The sequence below is a fragment of the Camelus ferus genome, chromosome 6 (genome assembly GCF_009834535.1).
Source record: "Camelus ferus isolate YT-003-E chromosome 6, BCGSAC_Cfer_1.0, whole genome shotgun sequence".
NCBI classification, from domain to species: domain Eukaryota; kingdom Metazoa; phylum Chordata; class Mammalia; order Artiodactyla; family Camelidae; genus Camelus; species Camelus ferus.
The window spans coordinates 12,554,073-12,580,775 of NC_045701.1; the positions used below are offsets into that span (position 1 = coordinate 12,554,073).

At 36.6% G+C, this 26,703-nt stretch overlaps 1 protein-coding gene across 1 annotated transcript in view; it reads right to left on the reverse strand.

The window, feature by feature from the left end:
* UNC13C (unc-13 homolog C) overlaps positions 1-26,703 on the reverse strand; it is a 638,789-nt gene that overhangs the window by 337,915 nt on the left and 274,171 nt on the right. The window contains exons 11-12 of the mRNA XM_032481154.1: positions 25,369-25,391; positions 24,726-24,790 (exon numbers count right to left, since the gene is read on the reverse strand). Coding sequence (XP_032337045.1) covers positions 24,726-24,790; positions 25,369-25,391 — 88 coding nt within the window. The remainder of the gene's footprint in view (positions 1-24,725; positions 24,791-25,368; positions 25,392-26,703) is intronic.

Consider the following 26,703-nt stretch of genomic DNA (forward strand, 5'->3'; position numbering starts at 1 on the left):
AGCACTTATTGGAGTCAAATGATTGAAAGTAAAATTAATTTAACTTTCATCCTGAAACCATAAGCAAAACAAAAAGACAGCCTATGGAATAAGAAAAAATATTTGCAAAAGCTGAGACTGACAAGAGCTTAATTTCCAGAATATATAAACAGCTCATATAACTTAATAAGAAAAAAACAAATAACCCAATCCAAAAATGGGCAAAAGACCTAAACAACCAAGTCTCCAATGAAGACATACAAATGGCCAATAGGCATATGAAAAAAATGCCAATATTGCTAATTATCAGAGAAATGCAAATCAAAACTACAATGAGGTATCATCTCACACCAGTCAGAATAGCCATCATTCAAAAGTCGACAAATGATAAATCCTGGAGAGGCTGTGGAGAACAGGGAACCCTCCTACACTGTTGATGGGAATGTAGGTTGGTGCAGCCATTATGGAAAACAATGTGGAGATTCCTCAAAAGACTTACCATATGATTCAGCAATCCCACTCCTGTACATATATACAGAGGGAACCTTAATTCAAAAAGATACATGCACCCCAATGTTCAGAGCAGCAGTATTTACAATAACCAAGACATGGAAACAACCTAAATGTCCACTGACAGATCACTGGATAAAGAAGTTGTGGTATATTTATGCAATGGGATATTACTCAGCCATAAAAAATAATAAAATAATGCCATTTGCAACAACATAGATGAACCTGGAGAATGTCATTCTAAGTGAAGTAAACCAGAAAGAGAAAGAAAAATACCATATGCTATCACTTATACGTGGAATCTAAAAAATAATAATAATAAAAGACAAACGAACTTACTTACAAAACAGAAAGACTCAAAGACATAGAAGACAAACTTATGGTTACCAGGGGGTGAAGAGGGTGGGAGGGGATAAATTGGGAGTTCAAGATCTGCAGATACTAACTAATATACATATAAAATATATAAACAAAGAATTTATACTGTATAGCATAGGGAACTATACTCAATATCTTGTAGTAACTTACGGTGAAAAAGAATATGAAAATGAATATATGTATGTTCCTATATGACTGAAGCATTGTGCTGTACACCAGAAATTGACACATTGTAAACTGACTATAGCACAATCAAAAAAAAATTAAGTTTCATCTCAAGTCTAAGGAGATTATCAATTTTGTATCCATTCAATAGCTCTTTGCACCACATCAGGAAATTTATAGGTAGTGAGGTATAAGAATGCAGAATATTACATTAAAAGTTAAATTTGGAGGAACAGCCTGACTTCACTTAAAACCCAAACTACACTAAAGAAATCTGTATTAAATCTCTGGCTACAATTCACATCACTGAGAAAGAGAAGTGTGGTTGCCCATCATTGTTAAGTTGGAGGTAATTTCTTAAGATAGTCATGAAATATAGCACTTTAACTGAAGACTCTTCTAAAAGTGAATGGGGCATGCTTTTAGTAACAATGTATACATCATATTGGTTAATAACGTCCTTCACAACTGATATATGTGACTACCTTATAAATCATGATACATATCATGCTGTTGCATAAATGTTTTTTATGAGGATAACCTTAAAGGATAAAGGCTTATACTACCGACTTAACAAAATTCTAGATCTAGATTGGGGTGCTGGATTATACTCATAGAAACCTTTAGAGGACAGAAGCAGAAATCAGATCATCTCAAGGCAACCTTTCATCCTAACATGATAAGCCCAGCAAAGTTATTTTCTCCCTTCACTCAATTCTGGTAACAGTTCCTCTCTTTCTGAATCTTGTAAATTACATGGATTTCAGCAGACTCCAGTTCAAATTTTAGTTCTTCCACTTACTAGCTAAGTGACTTTGGGTAGATAATTAAATCTATGAAGCTCCTTTTAGATGCGGGTGATAATATCAATCTCACATGACTGATGTGTTAGTGACAGGGGATTACACATCGTATAGGCACTGTTAAAATGAGGTACACACTGACATCTGTAGATGCCCAGCTATCTCCTCCACCATTATAAAGATCACTGTATTTAAGTGCTGATATTTATCCACCATTTCTGAGTGATGTTCTGAGTTCCAGAGTACATGACTGTGTCTGATTGGTGGCTGATACCCTTTCAAACACGTGGATTGCTCTCTTCGGTTCTGCATCCACCGTTAATGTGGAATTTAAACCTAGGTATGACCCTCCCTCTATCAATTCCATGCGCCTCCAATGTATTTGATTGAAGTCCTAAGTTCTTTAAACTTTACCATATAAAAAACTAGAGAATCTATCCTTTCTTCTTTATTCCCATTGCTATTTGCCTTTTTTGACCTTTGGTGTTTTTTCATCCTGCTTTTTACAAAAGTTTTCTAACTGGCTTCCCTTCTCTTCATGCTCACAGGTTAACAATTCATTTTTGGCGGTATACTAGATTTTCCTAAAACCTAGACTTACTTTATCGATTCTACTGATTCAAATCCCTCAGATGTTTTAAAAAATTTCCTGTAAAAAACTGTGCTGTTCAGCACAGTGTGCCTGCCTGTCATGCTGTGGAGTCTACCTACATCTCCACCCTGTCTTTGTGCAAGTTTCAATATGTCTTTGTTTACTCCATAATGAAATTCATGCATTTTCCCAGATTCAGTGTTTGTTTACCCCTCACTGCTTCTGAGAATACTGTGTTTGGGGCATTGAAAACTTCCCCGTCTCGTCTAAGTGGACATCCCTTTTCATTGCTCTAGACTACAGCTCGAAAGGCCACGTTGTCATTACCACTTCCCTTTTGTAGCCTTCTTCTCCCTCCTGTCTTTGGTGCACTTTCCTTTAGAGCTCTTAGTGATTAGTACAATTATTTGTGGGTTATGAGTCCATCTCCCTTAATAGTCTATTAACTCCTTGAGAGCAAGGTCAAAAAATAATTATGGAATTAATGTATGGTCCAGACTTCATCTTACTTTAAGAATTTGAGACTAAGATAAAATCATACATACATACATTTATATTTTATAAATTATGATGTTTGAAGTAAAAATTAGCTTTAATCCTAGCATTTTAGTTTTATTTCTTTATGTTACACTAAATTGTAGTCAATGCAATGACTGTATCACACCTAAACCAAACTCTTTGCTGAATTTTGATAAGAATTAAAACAGTAAAGGTATGATTAAAAGCAAAGGCAAGATTTTCTATGAATAATCTCTCCACAAATAAAAGAGGTGATTATATAAATGAGCCAGCTCGTTAGTGGTGAAAACACTGATATTCCTGGAGAAGATGTAATTAGTAAACAAGCAAATCCTGTTTTGTTTTGCAATAATTTATTTTCCTATTGCTTGTTTTTTAAATTTGATAACCTAAATATCTAAAAAAGAGTCACAGAATAGAGTTAGTATTTCATCATTCTCCATGTAACGGCATCACCTTGTTACCTCTAGAAAATAGGGTGATGTTCTGGTAAGGGTGGCTGTGCTGCTTTTATTAGTCATTTTAGTAACATTTTGGAGTAAATGTGGAAGAGAATATTAAGAAGTATCAAGATCTATATAACATGACATTAAGGACATGAAATCACAGAAAACTGTAAGAAGTGATAACATTTAAAAACATACATACACTGACTCAGCCATGTGTATAAATTGACTCTTCCAAGACACTTCACTCAGTGTCACTGAAGCTGTGTCTCCCATTCCAGCATTTGAGACTGTGGGGAGGTATTGCTTCTCAAACAGTAGCCAGGAATGAATGTTGACTCACCTTATTCCACTGCAGGACTTCAGATAAGGCACTTGACCAAATTCAACACACATTCAGCAATTAAAAACTCTTTGGAACAGAAACTCCATACAGGGCAACCATGGGAAACCTACTGCTCACATGGTTAGGAACAAGGTGACGAGCATGGTTCCACTTCTACTTAGCATCATCCTAGTCAGCACATTAAAGCAGTAAAAATAAATAAAATCCACATGTAGAAAGGAAGGAATTAAACTGTATATGCAGATGACAGGGTTTTTGCACACAGAAAATCCTAAGGAAGATGCAAAAATGAAAACTAATGAGTGACTTTGGCAAGGTTGCAGATACAAGATCAGTATTACTAAAATAAATCCCACCTCTAATTCTTAGAAACAAAAAAATGGGAAAGTAAAATTTTAAAAGTATAGTTTACAGCAGCATTCAAAACCATGAAATACTTAGAGATGAATTTAGCTAGTACTTACAAAAATTGTACAGTGTCAAGAGAAATTGAAGAAAATCTAAACAAATTGACAGACACTTTGTTCTTTCATCAGAAAATTCATTATTTTTATGACGACAACCAATTAACAATTGGCCAAGAGTTTTAACGTATCAGTCAATCATAATCTCGGCAAACTTTTGGGTAGAACTTGTAAAACTTTATATGGAAATTTGAAGGGATTATAATAGCTGAAAAAGCAATCTTGGAAAAAAACAAAATTGGAGAAATACACTCCTGGTTTTCAAGGCTTACTATATAGCTGAAGCAATCATGTGGGTGTGATATTGGCATAAAGAAACGCAAATAGATCAATGATCAGGATAGAGTCCAGAAACTGATTTACCCACACCAGATCAACTCATTCTCAACAAAAGTAGCAAGGTAATTACAGCGAAATGCTAGTATTTTCAATAAATGTTGGAACAACTGTATATTCATATGGACAAAAGTAAATTCTTCTTCTTACCTTTACAATATATATAAAAATTAACTATAAGTGGATCGCAGGTATCATCAATGCAAAAGCTAAAGCTATAAAATTTTGAAAGGAAACCATAGTATAAAACCTTTATAACTTCAAATTGGGAAAGTAATTCTTAGTATAATAAATGCCCTACACAGAAAAGAACAAATATATATAAAATAACTTGACAAAAATTATAACTTGTACAAACATGCTTATAGAGACTTTATTAAAAACAGCAAAAAAAAACAACCAACCCCCCAAAACTCGAAACTTCCTAGGTGTGTTTCAGTAGAGGACTGATAATCTGTGATATATGCATACAATGGAACACTACTCAGCCATACAAATGAACAACCACTAATGCAATCAACAACCTATGTGGAACTAAAAAATCTGGAGTCAACAAGTACTTACTGCATTACTCTACTTATATACAATTCAAGAACAGGTACAATTAATCTGTAGTGATTGAAAGTTGATCAGTGACAGCCCACAGCCTAGGGTGAGGGTTAAAGGGACGAGAGAGAATGTTTTACAATGATGGAAACAGTCCGAATTTTTGTTTATTTGCCATATACATAAGCCCACATCCTCTTGACAAAACTCATTGAATGATACACCTAAAATGGGTTTGCTTCACTGTATGTGATGCATATCCCCATCCTCGTGGATTTTCTCTACCCACACTTTGTACATCGTCCCTTTGTAAGCAAACCTCCTCAATTCTGTTCTGCAATGTCATCTGTTTTTTGTTCAGATCCTGACTGAAACAGTGGCTTATAGTTCTAAACATTCTTCAAGTATTATCCATCCTATAAGGCTAGGTCAGTTTATTTGTCAGGTGTTTGTGAAATAATAAAGATTCCTGACAGAAGTGTCTTTGTTGTCAAAAAATAACCTAGGGATTCACTGCAGAGCTCTCTGGCAGAGTACTGTGCCTCCCAAGCATCACCTCTAATTTAACATCCGAAGAGCTCAAGACACATGATACATGTTAGCACAGATAAAATCCTGTAACTTGTTCAAGTGAAATGGCTGTCTCTTTCTCAGAAAAATAAGCCATTTGAGGAGGGAAAAAAAAGGTAAAGACTCTTACCGATGTTTTTAATCTCACAAAGGTCTCACAGTACCATATATAATGATACTAGCATTTCTGAAATGCACTGAAATGTACAGATCATTTCCTTTTCTATATTTATATTCCCTCCATACTATTTATATTTTAAGAGATCTTGTCTTTTGTCAAATGTGGAACCTGAAATTGATAGTCACCTGTATGGCTAGCAGCTAAACGATTTTGTTTTTCCCATTTTTCTCCTCTTAGCACCCTGGAGTTTTACGTCTGAGAATTCTATCATTAGACAAACTCTCTATCCCATTAACATGTGTACTTCTCAAATACAAATGCTTCTCAAGTGGAAATCTATTAAGTCATGATCAGACATATATATAATAGAGACAAGCTTTTCTTCCTTCCTTCTAAACAGACAGGTGAGAGCAAGGTCTTATCTGAAAGAAACAGGAACCTATTTTGATAGCATATAATATGCTCTGTGCAAGGCGTAAGAGTACAGTGACTGACAAAAAAAGATCTCCTCCTTGCTGATATGAAGGCTACAACCTTGTGAGAGGAGACAGATATCAAACACAGTATCACAAAGAAGATACAGATTCACAAACTGAAAAGCTCCTTAAGGAAAAGCACTGGCCACTATGGGAGACAACAGGGGTACCTAATGTAAACTAGAGGGCCAGAGAAAGCTTACTGGAGGGAAGGGTCCCATAGAGATCTAAGCTATGGACAGGAGGTGGCAATGCAAACACAAAGTTTAAAGCCCTAACACTGGAAAGTGGAGTGGTCATATTCGAGGAAACTAAACAGGCCATAGTGGTGAGCAGCAGGGAGAAGGAAGAAAGGAGGGGCATGAGATGAGTCTGGGGAGGCAGCCCACGCCATCTAGGTCATGTTAAGTGGACTGAGTTTTAATTCTAAGTGAATAGGATGCCATTACTTACAGAGAACACCCCTGGAAACACCAAAAGTCAACTGAGTTTAACTACTGGAATTGACTACAGAGCTTAGCAAGATGGTCAGTAATGTACAAAATGCTAAAAAAAAAAAAAAAAAAAAGACAAAACCCAAAAAGGCAGTTTTCCAACATAGAGAAAATCCCATACTTAGGAAGAGACTGAGTTCTGAAAAGCTTTTCATAATTCCATCAGTGTGTAAAGTCAAAATGACCAATAGAAATTTAAGCTTATACTCATCAGATGCATTTCCACCAAACAGGCTCGTGAATTAGTCCATCAAAGGTGTTCAACCAGATAGAACTGACCCTTCCACAAGGGAGAGTTAATCCACATAGAGTTTATGGTTGTCCCTCGACAGTCAGGGTGTAATCACATCTGTGGATTCAACCAACTGTGGTCCTTGTAGTACTGCAGTATTTATTACTGAAAAATACCTGTGCATAAGGGGACCCGTGTTGTTCAAACTGGTGTTGTTCAAGGGCTAACTGTATATTTTAGGCAAATAAACATCCTCCCAGGCTTTTATAAAAGGTCAATTTTTATCTATATTGAAAATTTTTAAGCAAGTGCCTATACCCTGTGAGGGTCTCTGCCAGGTTCTACTTCTTTAATAGGTGGGCTACTGAAAAAGTGCCCTGATCATCTGTTTGGAGGTTGTGTCTATTTAGATGGGCCTTTAGCCTGTCCAGCCTGTTTCATCGGCAGGACTCCATGATGCTTACCCTTCCTCAGAATTAGCATTAGGGTAATGGGTGACCTGAAGGCTTATGATGCTGCACATTTTTCCAGGTGTATATTGGCTATTCCTGTCTGTTCTTTGGTTAAGTGTCCATTGAAATCTTTGGCTCATTTTTATTGGGTTAACATTTTATCGTTTAGTTACAGGATTTTTGTGTCACCTGCATGCCAGTCCTTTGTTACACGTGTGTTTTATATTTCCTCCCAACACATGGTTTGTCTACTCATTTTCTTAATGGTGTCAGTTTCTTGAGCAGAATCCCGTTGAAGTCTAATGTTTAAATTTTTTAATAGTTACCCCTTTTTGTGACCTAAAAACAAGAAATAAGGTATTTTTCCATGGTTTCATCTAAACCGTTTTTTCTTTTTATGTTTACATGTTTGCTTTATTTTTAAGATTAAAAAAAATTTTGTGTGTATGATGAGTTAGAGGTTGAAGTTCCATTCCATCCCCCATAGGGACACTCAACTATTCCAGCATCACTTGTGGAAAAGACTTTCATTTCCTATTGGACTACTTTGTCACCTTTGTCGGAAATCAGCCAAGCATATCTGTGTGGCTGTGTTTCTGGACTCTGTGCATTCCGTTGATATATTTTTCATTCTTATGCCAGTTCCCACTGTTTGATTATTGTAGCTTTATGTTGTATCTTGAAGTCAAGTAGTGTATGTCCTCAAACTTGTTCTTTGTTAAGATTGCTTTGAATATTAACTCCTTTACATTTACCTGTAAATTTTAGAATCAGTTTGCCAATTTCTATTAAAAAAGACTCCTGGGATTATAACTGGGATTGAATTGGAATCAGACTGGACAAAATTGACATTTTTACAACTTTGCGTTTTCCAATTTACGAACATGGCATGTTAATTAATCTAACTTCTCTCAACTGTGTTTGATTTTTTGGCCATAAATCTGGCACATCATTTAAAATTTATTTCTATATATGTTATGTGTTTTGATACAATTTGATAAAGTTTTCATTTTACAACAGCTTGCTTATAGCATATAAAAACAGAACTGACTTTGGTATATTACCTTCAATCTCTATTACCTTGATAATGTCACTATTAGTTCCAATAATCATTGTGTAGAAATCTTAGGCTTTCCTACATACATAACCATTCCCTCCACAAAGCTTTAGTTCTCCATTTCCAATTTTTATGCCATTTTTTTCTTGCATAGTTGCCTATACTTATCTTGAAAAGCTGTGAAATTAGCCCTAAAACTGATAGAAAATGTAAAGTCCAGAAATAACCAATTATGATTTGGTTACAAATGCATATGACTTGGCATAAATACTCAGAGTTTAAATATCTGATGAAATATGTTCTTCAATAAATGTTAAGCAATTAAATAGTTTGAGAAAAGTTATACTCATACCATGCATTCAAAAAATTAATATAGACTAAAGATACAAATGTTTGCCTTAAGAGGACTGGAAGAAAATCATTTCATAACCTTGGTATGGGGAATAGTTTTATAATTATTACTCACAGACAGAAAACAGGTGAATATTGATAAAATAAAAAGCTATTTCTTAAAAATGATGTAATATTTATAATCGGATAAACTGGAAAATATTATGACGTAAGCCAAAAATACTCTTCTTAATATGTAAATAATTCCTACAAACCTTAATAGAAAAGATAATTTACCCCAAAAGATAAGTGGGGGAAAAAAACAGCAGAATAATCACAAAATGAAAAATTAAAATGGCAAGAAAAAAGAAAAATGTTTGACTTCACTGCCACAGAACAAACTTTAAATGAGATGCATTTGTGACCTTTCAGATTGGCGAGAGAGAAAATTATAACATAAATAATATAGAACAGTATAGGAAATTAGAAAATAATAGAATCTTTGAGGGCAATTTAGTAATCCAGTAATTATACTTCCAGCAACTTATCTTCATGAAATACTTTTGAAAGCACATTATTTATAATAGTGAGAAAGACATAATCTAAAGATTTAATGATGAAATTTGTTTAATTATTTATCATTGTATCTACATGCTACATAATATTTTGTGAAAGATAATAAACATTTACTAGAATGAGAAAATGTCTACAATATCTTAGTTCTGAAATAAGACAGGGCTGGGATTAGAATACAGTTCTGCCCTTAACTCACTGGGCGCCTTGGATTCTATGTCTACCCTCAATTTCTCATCTGTAAAATGGCAGTAATGGGGATCACCTAATATAACTGTGACCATTAAATGAGATAATGGGATTTAAAAAATGGCAGTACCTGGCACATAGCATTTAGTAGTTTTTTTATCCACACTTTTCCAGCAATACTGTAAATATATGCATACAATTATGTATTGTTACTAATACATTTAAGTGAAAACAATTAGATTTATAAATATTACACAAAAGTTCCATTTGGTTATATGTTTGTTTCATACATATATATGGGTGTACACATGCACACACACACAGACACATATGGAGAGAGAGCAAGAGGCACAAGGAAGGAGAAAATGAATCTCTAGAAGAAGATGCAGTGAACTGTAAACAATGGTTACTCCCAGGAAGTGGGAAAGGAGGTACTGAGAAAGGAGGGATGTGGATTTGGACTTTAAATTTCTTTCACTTTTGCAGATCACGGAAATTTTGAAATGAGCGTGGGTTATTTTAAAATATATACACACACACACCCTAAAATGTTCACTCTAGTCATCTCTGGATGGCAGGATTTTGCAAGTGAGTTTGATGTATTCTTTTCTGTATTTTCCATTTTTTGAAATAAATTATTTTAACATTATGAGATATACAAAAATCTAGAAGTAAACAAACTGGTACCTTATTGGTTAAAACACCAAATTATAAAATATTATGAGGAAACTATTCCAAACTAGAGCTCCCTTTATTTTTTTCTGCTTAAAACCCACAGAATTCTCATCATTTCTAGTCCTTCTGTGCCAACTGGATTGGTCACTAAGAAAATTCAAATCCAAGTAGTGTACAACAATCTGGAGTACTTGATACTGTACTTCAAATTTGACAAGACAATACATAACATAACCATTAGTGAAAGCAGCCCCTCAAGAGGGTAATGATCCTGGAAAGCCTGTTGAATTGATGGAACAAAGGCTGCTTTCAATTTGTAACACCCATTCTCATTTGGGAGATGTTAGCCCCATGTTTCCTTACTTTTCAGTTTGACATTTTAAAGAAAGAAATAACTTCGTAAGTTTTCGTAACTTCCAAAGTAAAGTGGTCTTATTAGTTTACATTTGAGAACATAATTCTCAGTGGAAAACAGAAAATACAGAACAGAATACATCAAACTCACTTCCAAAATCCTGCCATCCATAGATAGCTAGGAAAATAAATGCTTTTTCAATACTAGCTAATGGAAAAGATAATAATTGATTTTTCAGGTTGCAAGTCACTTCACTCTCCAATTCCTCAACTCACAATTACAAAAGAGACTGTAGCCTCTTAGAAAAGAGAGTACATTAAAACAATGGCTAGCACAGCACTGAACACCTAGCAGATCCGGGATAAGTAGCTTCTGTTGGACTGATGACAGAAGCAATCCCAATCCTCAAGCAGTGATAGTAGTACATTTGCACCAGAGGCTCTAGTTATAAAATAAAGCATCCTGCACAGAATGGAAGACAGGAAACCAAAAAGAACAGTAGGTGTTCCAGCAGATGCAAAGTTCTCTGGCAGCTAAATTCAAGAAAGATTGAGACCCATTAAAAAAAAGAAACAGAGGGAAAGAGTACTAGGTTCCTACATGCTACCAAATACCACAAATTTAGTGGCTCAAAATAACACAAATGTATTCTTTAACAGTTCTGGTCAGGAGTCCTAAAATCAAGGTATCAGCAGAGCTGTGTTCCCACTGTTGGCTCTTGGGGAGGAGAATCAACTTCCTCCCGTTTTGTGGTTTCTCTACAGAGGCTGAAGCTGCCTGCATTCCTTCCCTTGTGGCCCCTTCCTTACGTCACTCTGATCCCTCTTTCCTTTTTCATCACATCTCCTTTGACTCTGATTCTTCTGTCTCTCTTAAAAAGGACCCTTAAAATTATACTGGTTCCACCCAGATCTCTCCCTTCCAAGATCCTGAATTCAACCTTTGGCCAAGTTCCTTTGGCCAAGTAAGTTAATATATTCACAGGTTTCACAGATTAGGATGTTTACTTCTTTGTGAAGCCATTATTTTGTCTATGTTGGGGAGAGAGGAAAAGAAGAAAATTCTAAAATCCAGCATAACTTTATCTAGATGTCTCATCTCTCACCTGTTCAGGGAACACAGGTTAAAGAGTTAAAACTTAGCATAGTGACTTTGGATTGTCAACATCTGTTTTCTCTAGACTTCCCCCTCATGCTTAATCTAGTTGAATCTGAATAGGGATTATTTAGGAAATTTAAATTCCTAGTAGAATTTTTAAGAACACAGCTACATTAGAGATTAGAGAGCTAATGAATTATGTGGAAACTAAAAAGCATGTTAACCAGAATGTAACTAGTTTGCATTAGATGCAGGAAGGAGGGAGGAGGTGATTTCTGAGTCCAGAGACCCCAGGAGACCTTTCTCACTAGTCAGAGATGTTCATTTTCTGGAAATGGCTTAAATATCCTTGCCAGATCTTCTGACCAGAACAATTCAAATGCCTCTTTCTGACTACCAAGACTGGCCCAGGTAATGTCTCTGAATGTCTTTTGGTTTATCCATTCATAATTTCATTAAGGCAAAAGCGAAGGGAATTGGGTCTCCAGATTCTGCCATCATGGGATGAGCCCGAGAGGGAAACAAACAGGGAAATGGACAAGTCTCTACCTTCCTGGTGAAATTACCAGGGGTTGTATTTGAATCTCATGCCTGTGACCACCTAGCCCTTTGAGTTATAGATCGTCATCTGTTGTAAGGGAAAAAAAAAATCATCAACAGCAGACTTGTCATACACACACACACGGGGATTTACATACAGATTTATAAATAACAATATGACTATCATATGTAATTTCCTAATAATGAGAGAACATAGAATGGGGAATTCTGGATAACCAACATAAAGTTTATGCTTCAGCTAAATCACAAATTCCTCCAAGACAGGGACATGGAATTGCTTGAAAAAAGTCAAACTTCTAATGATAACTGACAGAAGGCCTACTGTACCCAATATAAAACAAAACATAAAACATACCAAAAAAAACTTAACGTATAAAAATACATATTAAGGTGTTTATTCCCGCTGTAAGAGAAATTGTGACAGTATTATTAATTCTCCCAGGCCATTGAAATATTTAATAAATATCTAAGTTGGCCAGTTGCAGTCTCCCTAGATAGAGCCATTAGCTTCAGGAAATCTTACACCACTGTCAAACCAGGAACTCATGCCAGCAGCAAGTCATGCCTTTATAACTAGTGCTAGCCCAAGACCTCACTCCTCGTGCCCAAATTCACCAGCTTATGTTTTCCTATCTATTGTTTAATTTATAGAATAACCCTGAAATTAAATATAGATGAAAAGAGCTATTTATAGTAAGCCATCAAGTGTGGACCAGCAAAGCTCTGTTAATTTGGGGGCTGTCCCATTATCCACATCTTAATCCATCTTAAACTGACGTACCCCCTCCAACCTGAAAGTGATGTTACAAAGGGTATTCACTGATATGAGCCCTTAAGTTCTTATTTAAGTGAGTCTGATTTTTAAAATCTAAACTACCTAAAAGGTATCAGAGAAATAAGACTTTCAAGCATATTTGAAATCACAGAACAGTTATTAATGACCAGCCTGTAATGAACATTTGTTTTCTGTGTGCTATACGTTGTGTGACATGTTTACATATGCTGATTCATTTAATACTCATTAGCAATGAAATGAGGTGGAAATTGTAATTACTCCCTTATACAGATGGGGAAATAACTTTACAGACATTAAGAAAAGTGGACATAGATATACTGATGAATAGCTATTCAGCTAGAATGATTTCCAGACATTAGAACCTTACACCAGATTTAAAGTTCATGAATTCTATTTCTAAATTAAAACAGAGGATGCATGACTCCAGATTTTCTCCAGTTAGGCTCATAACACGTCAGGCAAGGATACTGCAGAGTGATAAACTGCATATCACAGTTTCTGAGACACAAGTGTACGCTCTAACATTCTGCTACTTGATACAAGGAAAAAAGCAGTATGCACTGTCATGAGGATTTAACAACATCCTTCTTTCTTAGTCATTCCACCTAGGTTTCTATACTCTCTGCCATTTTCATTTAGCTATCAATTCTGCAAAGGTGAATCTCAAATACTTACATGAGTGCTAAACTTTCACCCATAATCTAGTCCTTCATTCCTAGAGGTCTACCTGACATTTCTATTCAACTATTCATTACATTTTTCCCCACTGTTGAAGATGCTTAAAGCCAGTCATCATTTATTCTGATAAAATAGTCTTTATGCTCTTTTTGCCAGTAATATCTCAAGTCTTCCAATTTTTTGGTTTCCAGTATATATTGCACACCACCTCAATCTTCATACAAATGTTTTTTTAAATTTGTTGTTCAAATGCCTTCCCTGGCTCCTGATTTCCTAAAATGAGTGCTTTCTTCAAGGACATGACATGCAAGACGTATAATATCCAAGGTAAGAGGAAGGTACAGGTGGTGCTTTCCCTGATTCCAACACATCCTTTGGGTATTTTGAGTTCAAAAAGCAGTTTAGAGAACATGAAAATTCCATACTTCATAGCTGATGTTCAAGGTCCTTCCCAATCTTGCACTGGCCTATCTTCAAAGTCTTTATATCTCCATAATACCCATGTCCAAGTCATTGTTAAGTAAGGCCTTGAATACCAAGAGATCACTGATGCGTATTTTGGCCCCAAGGGCACCTGGTTTTTCTTTCCTGTTTCCTACGGTCCCTTAAAATTCACATGCTGGTCTTATCCCCTCAACTATCTCCTCAGCTAAATGCAGCATGCTTAAGGAGAGAGATGGCCTCATGCTTTGCACCTTCAACCTAAAAAGATCCATAGACTGAACAGTGCTTTTGTACTTGGTGCACCCTCAATAAATACACTGACTTGTCTTTGAAATTATACAGTCCTCCTAAGTTGATGTCCTCTACTCACATCCACTGATACTTACATTGTGTCAGATTTTTACTGTGTTTATCCTGCCTGGTCCAGTGGTCTCAATAGAATTTGGATGCTAGACAAACTTGGAAATTACTTTATCAGCATGAGTATTAGACCGTTTTGTTGTACCCTGCACAACAGTGAGCATGAAATAGCTCAACAGCTCAATGAAGACACATTGCCATTAGGGAGATGTTTAATGGTCTGATGCAGGAAGTGCCAGGTTTCTAAGCAGTGAGTGGTAAGATCTGTTTTCAGCTTTGACTCCAAGAAGTTCACCTTTTCTGCCAGAGATAGTGAAATAAAAGCCTGCCCATGCCCTGATTGCAGCAGCAGGAAGAAAAAGGCTTATTTCAGTTGAGATAATAAAGCTAACATCTAGCAAATAAAAGCAGAAAACTAGACTGTAATACATACTGCAAAGGAAGAAGTTTGTGAATATCTGCCATGTTCTCACTCAAATATCCAAGTTTTTTAAAGAGACGCAGCCTTGTTGAGTTCTGCTTACTATAGCTTCCTCAAAGGGTCAAGAGAACAGATTTCTGTTCTATTCAAGTTTCTCCTTCTCAGTCTCAATTCAGCTCAGAAATGTACTCTTCATTCTATCTCTTAAGGCCCTTCTCTTTCCTGTTTGTCTTTCTTGACATGACTCTTGTATTTAAGAGGCAAAAAATCATGTCTAATGAAATATACGAGTAGGGAACTGAAGTGGGCAACTACTTTTCCAAGCATGAATCCATGCACGTTCTCAGGCAGAAGCCCACAGAAGTAGAGTCACATAGAAAGAAGTACACTGCCTACGTTCATTCCCTTAATGAAAGCTCAGAGCGAGGTGCACACGTTACAGGTACACTGATCTTAGAGAAGCCATCTTGGTGGCCACTGGGGGCAGTCAGAGTCCCTCAGGGTGGCCAATTCATCCCAGTTTGTTCAGGACTCCCAACTTGAGCACTGAAAAGTCCTCTGTCTTGCAAAACTCCTCAGTCCCAGGAGACCGTATCTCTGGCCACCATAAGCAAAACTTTTCCTTTTCGTATCGTAAAAGTTATTTTTGTGTGCACTAGATGAAAAACCTGTAATGCATTAAATGATCCTGTGATCTAATTGTTATGGTTATAATCCACATTTTTCAAATGAGGCATCATGACTAACAGATTAAGTGACTTGCCTTAGCTCAGCCAGCTATTAAATGGTGGAGTCAAGACATAAAGCTTCTAATTCCAAATCCTGTGTTTTTTGGCTCAAAGATGATGTAGGATTTTTCCCCTCCTTGGGTCCCATTGGCTGAATGGAAGAACTGAAGAGACTATTAGCGCTTTTTAGTGTCTTATCTCTAATTTATACCCTTTGAGTTGTTTGCACTCAGTTGGGGTGGGGGTGGTACTCAAGTTTTGCTTGGATCTCAAAGAAAGAGCTCAAAATCACATATACCCTTTTTGCTCCTTATAAGTTGCTTATACAGCTTTTAAGGCTGGATAATGATGGCTTCTCTCTCTCTCTCTCTCTCACTCACTAACCAGAATTCCTTCTCCCTGGGGTTTCTGAGTCCGAATTACCATGACAAGCTCCTTTTGTTCCCTCATAAGACTTCTCACAGGAAACCCGTCTTTCCCTAAATTCTGCTGCATATCAATTTCATTACTGCTAACCTGGTCCTCCCAGCAACTATGTCTAAGTCTGAACCCCATCTACAAGAACTGCCTGAGTACTCTCTCCAAACTCTGTACAAATCTATGGCATCAAACAGGAGTTTTCACAGATCTCATCACACTGGTCTCAGCTCTGACCCAGAGAGGATACCCTGCTGTATACAGTCTGTGGTTTCATTCACTCCTGCTCTATAGTTTTAGTACTTCCTACACTAGAAACAAATAAATGCATCTTATCATTAACGTTGGGGATTCTTCTGAAACACGAGATTCTGTAGTTGTCACTGTGTGATTCTGGAACAACTATTTAGAGTATTGTTTCCTGAAGAGATCTTTAAGTAAAGATTATGTGGCAGATGGTGTCACTTTGTGAAAAGATTTATACTCAGATCATTCTGAGCATCAGTGGCTCCTACTGGTCTCTGCTTTGGCTCTTCCTACCTAGGACCTTCGAGTCTCAACATCAAGATAATGAGCAGGAGCTACAGCGATGTTTATCGCAGTTGACAGAGTTATGTAAAAGTATTCAAAGCATAGGACACGTCTGCTACGCCTGAGTGCACTTGCTTCCAAAGACTAATGTCTCTCTAAAAATTAAGTTTCTTGTAATTTTGGCAGGTGGGTCTGCTCTGATTAATGAAAACTATACAGTTCTGTGACTATAAATTCATAAAGTCTCCCTCTGTCATTATCATCTAGTAGTTACTGTTCAACCACTACGTTCCCAGAACAACTCAGTCATTTTCACAAGCTGCAGGTATTCAAAGTTACAGACATATTATTCCAATGACTAATATATTTAATGACTATAGTCAGGAATTCAGAATTTCAACTTACTCGTCCAAAGACATCTCCCACTTTATCCTTCACATCCTCTGACACGTTACTGTCCAGGACATTTTCTTGTCCATGACGCTGTTTAAGTTTTTATCCTGGTTCTTGGTCTGCCTTTTCCTTATCCACATATCAAAATCCCACCCCAACCTCAAATCCCAATTCAATGCCATCTTCTCCATAAAGTCTGCCCTGATAGCTACAAAGTGGAACTATTTTTCTTTCGTAAATTTTCAGAGCACTTTATCCACTGGAAAGTAAGTCTTCCTTTATCCTGTATTGCAGCTGAGGTAACTGGTTAAACACCAAGTAGAATATTCTGGTATTTTCATGGTAATTTTAAAAAAAATTATTCTAAGTACAGAAAAAAATCATATTGTAAGTGAAGGTAAATATATGAAACATTCTATCTTCTTCAAATTATGAGAAGTATGTAATTTTGAATAATATTTAATTATAGGTATACATAATTATAGATCACAAAAAAATGACTTCAGTTCATTCCTCTTATAAAGAGTCAGGGTCTATTTCCATGATCCTTGAATCTGAACTAAATTTATTACTTTTCTTGGACAACAGAATGTAGCCAAATTTCTGGCTATTAGTTCCAGCCTTGGTTTAAAGTAGTTTTGCATGTTTCCACTTGCTTTCTTAGAATACTGTCACTGTCCTATGAATGAGCTTGGACTGGCCAGCTGGATGTCGAGTGACATACAGCCCAACCCCCTCTGTTGCCCAGGTACATGCAGATGCCCAAAGACATGTGAGGACCAGCCTCTGTCCAGCTGACCATACACACATAAGCTAATGCAGATGAGATCTGTAGATACATTGTTTACGCTACTCCGTTTTAGGGTGGTTTACTACACAACACCTATCTGATAAAGTGATTATATTAGGATAGGATAGAATATTAGAACAGGACGTAAAAGACTCTGAAGACTGTAAGAGGCTTTAAAGAACCAAGCCATCTGACATTTAAATTTCCTTTGCAACCCTTCTAACAAGCAATCACCCAAGCTATTTAACTATTTCTAGAAAAGGAGAATTTAGCTTTTACAAAGGTAGCTCCTACTGTTGGAAATTTCTCCTCATGCTGAGGAAGCCTGCCAACTCATCATTTTGCCAGTGATCCATGTTTTTCCCTCTGGGAAGCTCAGGATAATTTAATCTTCTGAATGTCTTCTGTGAGTTCTTTGGCAATGTCTATGTAGGAAAAACCATGCTTAAAAGAAATGATTTATAATCCCACTCCAGGAAAACTAGGGAGTTTGTAAGCCTGGTTTAGACTGTACTTAGTACCTGATCATCTTTCCCCAGATACTATGCCGAAGTGTATTTCCCACTAATTGGGTCCATAGTGGTAATCCTGGAGTTTCATAGGTCCACACGTTGAAGGAGTCAGCCTGGTGGCTGGGCTTTGTGGCTCAGATCAAAATGTACTCTCATGACCAAGATTTTCTAAATAGAAATATCAAGTGTTTCCTGAGTAATTTACAAGAGCCTAAGGAAGCATTTCAGTTGACCGTGAACTAGGAAACTAACTGTTGGTGGTAGGCCAAAATTAGATAGATTGGCCTTTTTCTTTTTTCTTTTTTTGGCCACAGGAAGCTAATGGCTTAGCAAGCAGTTTTTGATACATTGGTTTTATAAAGTCTGTGGCCTTATTGATGTCAATTTTCCTAATTAAGAGGTTCCATGTCTAGGCCAAATTTCAGTATACAGACTATTATGTGCCTGCTTGGCAGGAGGACTGCAGGTAGAGAGCACTGAGCACTAGCAGAGCGTAATCCCGAGTCTATGGTGGGGTTGGGGCTCCCCCAGCCCCACAGGAGATTCTTTTCTAGCTGATGTGAATACCCGCTGGCATCGTTATGCATGACGTTGGCTAAGAGATGGCAGGTTCTCTTCATCCTATAATGGATTAAGACGACTCCCTTTATTACTTTTATAAAGAACAAGGTGAAAAAGGTCATTCTATTATTAATCATAAGAGTTCTCCTTTAGAAAGTTTTCATAAGAGTTCATTAGAGAAAATCTTTAATACAGTGTGAATTTAAATCTAGAGTAGTCTAATGTGCTCAGGTTTTCATACAGAAGAATGAAGGGATAAAATTTATATATTACATAACCGCAGATTTTTATAAAATTTAAATACAACTTTCTAGTTTCTCCAAAGTAGAGAAAAGGGGATTCACAATTAAAAGCAAAGTGGCCTCCTAACCAACTAGAGTTACATCTCACATGAGAAAAATTCTGATTATTTCTTTCCTATAAGGACTTAGTAACACTGAGTTTGAAGGGTGTGTTAAGCTGCTTTTATAAGTCAGTACTTCTCATATGTGTCCTGTCCTGAATCCACAAGTGTTTCAGGAATAGTATTTTCTTAAAATACGGTGAATTTGAATCTCCTAAGAAGTAATTCTGATTAACTGACCTAAGATACTGCCAATTCTAAAACAAAATTAATTTACAACTGAGGTCCTAATATGGGCAATACACTATCATAAGCTTTACAAAAGGAAACCTAAGTAAAATAGACCAATTCCATGCCTTTAAAGAATTTAAAATCAGGTCAGCAAGGATATGAATCTTGTTAAGTTTATGCAATTTAAGAAATTAATATACGTCATAGGAATGACACAAATAAGAACACAGAAAAGTGAAGTAATACTTCCCCACTGTAAAGAGAAACAGAAATTAAGAAGAATATTCAAATCCACGTAGGAAGATGCACAGTTTACATTACAGAAATGAGGAGCCATTACAAACATTTAAGTCAGAAAAGGACTGTGCTTTCAGGAGACTAATCTTAACTGTGTAGAGACTGGACTCAGTGTGGAAGAATAAATTGAAGGAAGATCAGTTACCAGATAAGCTAGCAATTGCCTAGCTAAAAGGTATTGAGGGCTAAAAGTAGACTGATGGCAATCTGAACAAAAGTAAGTGAAAAATTGTGGGCATTCGGATTGAATGGCTGTGCAATTATGAATTGTGAAAGTAGGTCCTGTTTGCATCTGATAACCCTTAAAATAATTAACAATCCCTAATCCTAACTCCTTGTCCCTAAACCTATAGTGAAGGCCTTCTCTACCAAATCCCCCCCTGGGGGTGGGAGGAACTTTTCCATAGAACAGCTGATCAAAAAGCCAAAGAAAAAGGCTTGCCATTTTCCCCCCTAAAAGTGACCTGGCACTGCGAGCAAAACAAGCTATTTATTACATGGGCTGCCATTTTCTTAGTACTTGGCAATCTTGGTTCAGAGCATGCAGGTATGTTTATGTAGGATGAGCCATTGACCCAGGGAAGGGACGGGTTTATAGCAATGGAAACAGTCATTGTCTAGGTTTCTGAGAATTTCTGAACCTTTCCTTTAGAAGGGAGTTACTTGAGGAGATAGAGAAGAATTTGATTTTTAGGCTAGATAGGGGAGGAAAAAAAAAAATGAAACAAAGACCTCAGCTACCAGAGAAAAGACTGCTGCTACAAGAAAAGAGGAGTCCAGAGCCCCTGGAGAGTAAGAACAACCTCTGCTTCCATGTTAAGTGACTAGTCTCATGCCCCCCAGGCAAAACACGGAGGTCAAGACTAGTAGTGGGGAAGACGGTGTGCGGACAGAATGCAACATCCTAAACTCCACAGACAAATACAAAAGCAATGTCAGAACTATGACGAGCATCAGGAGTATGTATTAAGCCTGCTATATCCATATATTGTACAATCTAACTCACGTCAGGTGTAACAAAAACAAAAATTATGATTTAAATCAAGATCAATTTAAGAACAAAATAACTGTTCAGAACTCTGGGTAATAATTGGCTTGCTCACACTCACAAAGTTATTTCTTCATGGCAATAAATGAACCACCTTGGAAATCTTGGCACTTAATATATTTTTGGGGCAATTTTACCTATTTGAATATGAGGTCAAAACAGAAGCTTTCTTTTTCTATTTGTCAATCTCTGTGTCCCGCCCTTCAATGATATTTCTCTGTTTTTCTCTTATCTTTTTTTCTGATGTCGCTCAACATCACCTTTTTCCTAACAAGGTTCTATAATCCTAATAGTGGTTGGAAAGCACTCAATGGTTTCCTGGGGTTGAGGGAAGCAGCTACAGCCTAGCTCAAAACCATAAACAGAAGATCAATCTTTCCTAACGTAGGCTCAAGGAATTTAGTTCCATGAGAACCACCCTGCAGAGACTTTGGATGACTAAAGAAAGGGAACAAGAGAGGTGACCACTTCCTCTCCTAGCCTGTCTTTCCCATATCCCCATCACTTTCATTAAGACTTTGCTGAATTTTGAAGCAGACAAGACTGGTACCTCTAGACAAGAAAAAAAAAAAAGTAGAGAGGTCTTTAAGTGCTCCTTATCATGCAACTAATAAAACTGACTACAAATATGCAGGGAAATGAGAAATTGAGTCAATGCAATCAAAGCACTAAAGGAGAGGCATTCTCACTAAACAAGTGATTTCTATTTGGAGAAGGTACTCCTGTGACTTCTTTAGCTATCATTTATTAAAGCAGTGTCATCAAACTGACATTCAAATGACATCAAATTATCAGATGCTGGGTAGCCATGGGCAAGTATCTCTCAGATATCCCTCAGAGAACACCTTCTAAGAGTAGTTGGATGACAACTTTCAGTTACCGCACCTCCAGAATCAACTTCAGCACTCCCTCTGGGCCACTCCCAAGGTGCTGCCGACCAATGACTGAAGTTGGTGCGATGACAGAGCTGGCCACTTACGTTCAGTCTGTGACTCCTCCAATAGGCAGCCTTTTCTCTGGACCCCTCACTGGTCTGTCTGACAGACACTTTACTGCATTCTCATTGCTGTCAGTTCAAAGCTTCTCATGCCTCCTCCTGCCTCCTTCCCCCTCTTTTCCCAGGTATCGGTCCCAGTTATGGTCCAAGGTGTTACTCGCCTACTCCTGTTGTCTGTCTCTCCACTTTCTCTGAGGTGGTTCCCCCACAAAAGCGCTGTACTTTAGTCACCTTGGTGTGTGCTCCTGGTAGGACTCTTAGCTTACACGTATGACAGCTCTTACAAACTCTTACAACACCACGAAGATGCAAAATGTTAAATGTAGTGATTTCACTGCAACAAGTGTCTTTCCAGCCTTCTCTTTTTCTATATATCTTTTCTCTCTCCCTCTCCTAATTCCTTTTCCAGACCTAGTCTCCAATTTTACTGTGACAGATAGGAAAAATAAAGTCTGGCATGTCTTTTCCAGCAACACTTAAAGGAAATGCACAGAGAGATGAGCGGAAATCAGCGGCACGGTTAACTCCATTATCAGGTTTCAGTGTGTATAGATCGGACTTCTACTGACACTTGAGAAGGAAGAGGGGAGGATGGATGTGGTTGGGTTCGAACTGATGAGGGATGCTGAAGGTGGATGAGTGAACGATGCCATAACCTTGTCAGGAGGCAGCAATGGCTCCCTATTTTGAAAGTCTGCTCCAGTCTCAGTGTTCCAGGACAATAGAAATTGTACTATTGAGAATTACAGCAATATTTCACTTTCTTAAAATATACATTTCATATTTATAGGGATAGTAAAATAAGGAGAAAATATTTCTGAAAGAGGTTGTGATTGAAAGCTTGCATTTAAATGTACCCTTCAGGTTCTTCAAGAACCACCTGCCTTCAGACAATAACAGATTCTCTTGATGACTGAAAATTATCACCCCTTTTCTATACCATCATAATTCCAGCATCCCTTGGGAAGTTCTTGAAATAGACAGTTTCTGGAAAAATAATATGGAAAGGATCTATGCGAAATGCCAAGATCACCTGTTTTAGCTAAACACTGACACAGCATACACTTCACAAAAACATGGAGGTAGGTTAACTGTGTTGCTCTGACAAAGACAAAACTCCATATTCAGACATCAGAGAAGCACGTTTTTATCAAGTGATAGATGCCACAGAAAGGCAGGAGTTGAAGAAAACAAGATCATAAACTCAGATGAGTCTCTAAGATCAGGACATACAAAATTTGTTTCAAAATGACATTGGCATTCAACTTATTTTCTAAGATAACCATTTTATTAGTTGTATAATATCACTATTTTTTAGTAAACTTAAAGATAGACAGTATGTGTAGTGTGGAGAGAGTGATCCATTTATTACCTGAATTTTCTATAGATAATCCATAGTGAGTTTTTGCCACATGCCTTGGTAACATTTAAATTACTGTGACATTATAATACAATTGTAATTCTTCATGTAGTTAAAGGACATTGAAGAGTTTATAGATTTAACCAATAACGTCTTGATTACTTATTTGAAAAATCTCAAAAAAAATGTTACTTTCCAGGAACTTCGAATTTGAAATCTAAAATTTTTCATATGTTTAAAGTAGCATGTGGATGTAACTTAAGAAGATTCATTTTAAAAGGATGAGAATATAAAATGTAACTGTGAGACTATTTCTTTGCCCTAAGAACGCTAAAACAGGTATCAAAATTTCTATTTATATTGTACACAAATGTGTTCAAATTTCAACACTTTAAAAACTATCAATCCTGTGCAAAACTCCATTTTATGTTTGCTATAGTATCATTTTGAATGGCACTTAGAAACATTATGGAAAATTCATTAATACAAGAATTAACAAATATTATACATAAATGTCTTGAAATATTTGCATCATTCATAAATATCGAAGTGGAAAGTTTTCCAAGGTATGTTGTCAAATGGGAAAAAGATAAAATAAAAGAAAAAGAAACCTTTAAGCTGCAGATGAAACATAGCATAGTAATTAAGAGCATAGACTCTGGAACTCTGTGTTTGAATACTAATTGTTACCTATTAGCTGTATGAAGAAATTTTTTTAACTGCTTTATACATCAGTTTCCTCATTTGTATAACAAATCAGAATAGTACTTACCTCACAGGGCCACTGTGAGAATCAAATGAGTCATTATATATGAAACAATTTTAGCAGTATCTGCTATAAAGTCAGCATTAAGTTAGTGCTTATTTATGTATAGAATGGCCTTATATTATGTTAAATGCACAAAGATACACAAAACTACTTCTGTATGAACTGACATATGTACCCAAACACACAAAAGGCCTATCCACATGCATACCAAACAGATACCAACGTATCACTACAGGCATTAAAGGAGATCATCTCGTTTGAATATTTCACATTGAAAATATAATCAATACATTATTTTGGGACTAAATTTTAAAGACTTTTATACACCGATTAAATGCAACTGTAGAAAATAACGGTGAAGATTTACATTCAGTGACTTACTGACATAGAAAGATGTTCATGCACATACATATCATTAAGTACCAACAAGCAGATCAAAACACAGTATTCATTGTATTAATGTGAACTCACTAATATAAAATTATATGTTTGTATTTGAATATGGAATGATAATGTCTATTCTGGTTAAATGATTTCAGTTTTCTTATATATATATATATATACACACACACATACACGTAATTAAACATAAATATACATGAATCTGTACATTACTTTTTAAAAAAACACTACAAAAGCTACTTCACTGTGAAAAAAAGCAACAATGAGGCAAGCTAATTACAGAGTCATGCAACATTCTGTGCTCAAAATATGTATGCTGAGAGCATAGGCAAGTACCACTGATGAATGAAATGAAGTAGGAAGATTATGAATGTACTTACCCACCAAACGCCTGTAGTGCAGAGAATTTGGAAGCATCCAAATCATTGCCACTTACTATTCGAGCCTTAAATGAAGATGGAGAAAAAAACAGAACAAAACAAAGAGGCTTTTAGCACACTAGAGCTGTGTACACATGAATTTGGAACACGGTCAACTGCACTAGACACGTAACACCTAGTATGACAGATGCTAAGCAGGGTCAGCTCCAAGTCAAAGCGACTGGTTTTGTGAGTGGAGGTTTTGAAATTAGCCGTCAGCATTTCAACCAAAGCACTGGCAGAGTTGAGGGAAATATATTCCAAATACTATTTGCCCTTAAAACTTGGTATGTGCAGTGAAGATCATTAATCAGTCAGGGAGGTCATGATTAGCCAGACTGAAGAACAGATGTGAGTTTGACCGTAGCAGACCCCTAGGTTGGCAAGTATAAGCTCAAGGAAGCGAAGCTGGCAAGGTGTAACCTCCTGGTGGATGCAACATATCGGGGCACACTTAAAGGACAACCAAAGAATGGAAAGCTGGGATAACATGCACATTTCACAGCTAAAACAGAAGAACCAAAACAGGTCTAATATGTCACAAACAAACATGTACAAAAGACAAGATCCCTCGGGGGGAGGAAGAAAAAGTATGATTTAAAACCTTTTCATCCACAGAACTGCTATCTGAAAAAGAATCAGGAAAAGAAGGGATAAATGTTAGATGGAGTACTTTTCAAGAAATCATTTAAACATACACATGAAAAAAAAAGTGTTAGTGTTACATTGTTTAAAATCCTCAATGAACAGCATTTCAAAGCTGACCCCCAAGGGAAAAAGGATAGTTGGTCCTCACAATTTAAAGAGCTGGAAAATGTACCAGGATGCTTGAAAAGTGTACAAGGACGATTATGGGATAATGAAAGACAAGCGTGTCATATCAAGAAAAGAACAGTTGAAGAACCAGAATTCCTAGGCTCCAGCTGGGGCTCTGCCACTCACTAAAAGCACATTGGGCAAACAACCAAATTCTCTGGAGGCAGGAGTCTAGCCCTAACTTTGAAATAAGGTCACTAAATGCTTTTGCTTTTTGCCTCCAAACATTGTTGAGGATCAGCTGAGATCAATATATGTGAAGGTAAACCTTAGATGACTATATATAATAAAGATATTTTTATTAAAGATTATTTATGGCTTCTCATATCTTAGAACTTGGGAACTGAAGGATTAATTAAATATATTTCATCTTGCAAATAACAAAACTGATGCCTGATGGGGTTAAAAGACTTAAAAATCACAAAGCCAAAAAGTGACGGAAGTGGGACACAAATCCAGGGCTTCAGATTCCCCCATCTGCAGCCCTTTAGATCCAGTTTCAGGTAAGCTGAACAAGCCAGTGAGGGGTGGTTGGTCCACAGTTCTCCAGTACAATTTAAGATAAACCACAAGGTCAACATTTCTCAGTTTTCAACTGTTCATGGGCTCAAGTAGCTCAACAATGGACTAACAAATTGTTTGTTTCTTTTTGAAACTCAAGTCTACATCTGCCAGGGTCATCACAGCATGGTCCATTCCTACCCTACGAAGTATTACTGTTTATAGCATAAAGCTGGAGAGATTTCTCTATGAATACCAGTTAGGAAAAAGCTAGAACTGGAGTGACCTTAGAGTTCATTTGGTCCAAACTTCTCATTTCTACAGATGAGCCCCAGAGAGATAAGGATTTGCCCAGTCATGTTACTGAATGATGCCCTTTATCAATAGTCTGAAATCTATTTGTTCTCCTGACTCAATAATTTATGAACTACCATAACTAAATATTGTTGTTCACTATTTTAAATATTTTACAGTATCCCGGGGTTCTATCTTTGAATATAAAACAGGGTAAAGCACAACATAAAGGAATAAAGCCAATCTTATTTATGCTCATAAATATTTTTAAATACTGCATAAAATACAAAAAATAAAATTCAGCATTTTTGTCAGAAGAATAATGTAT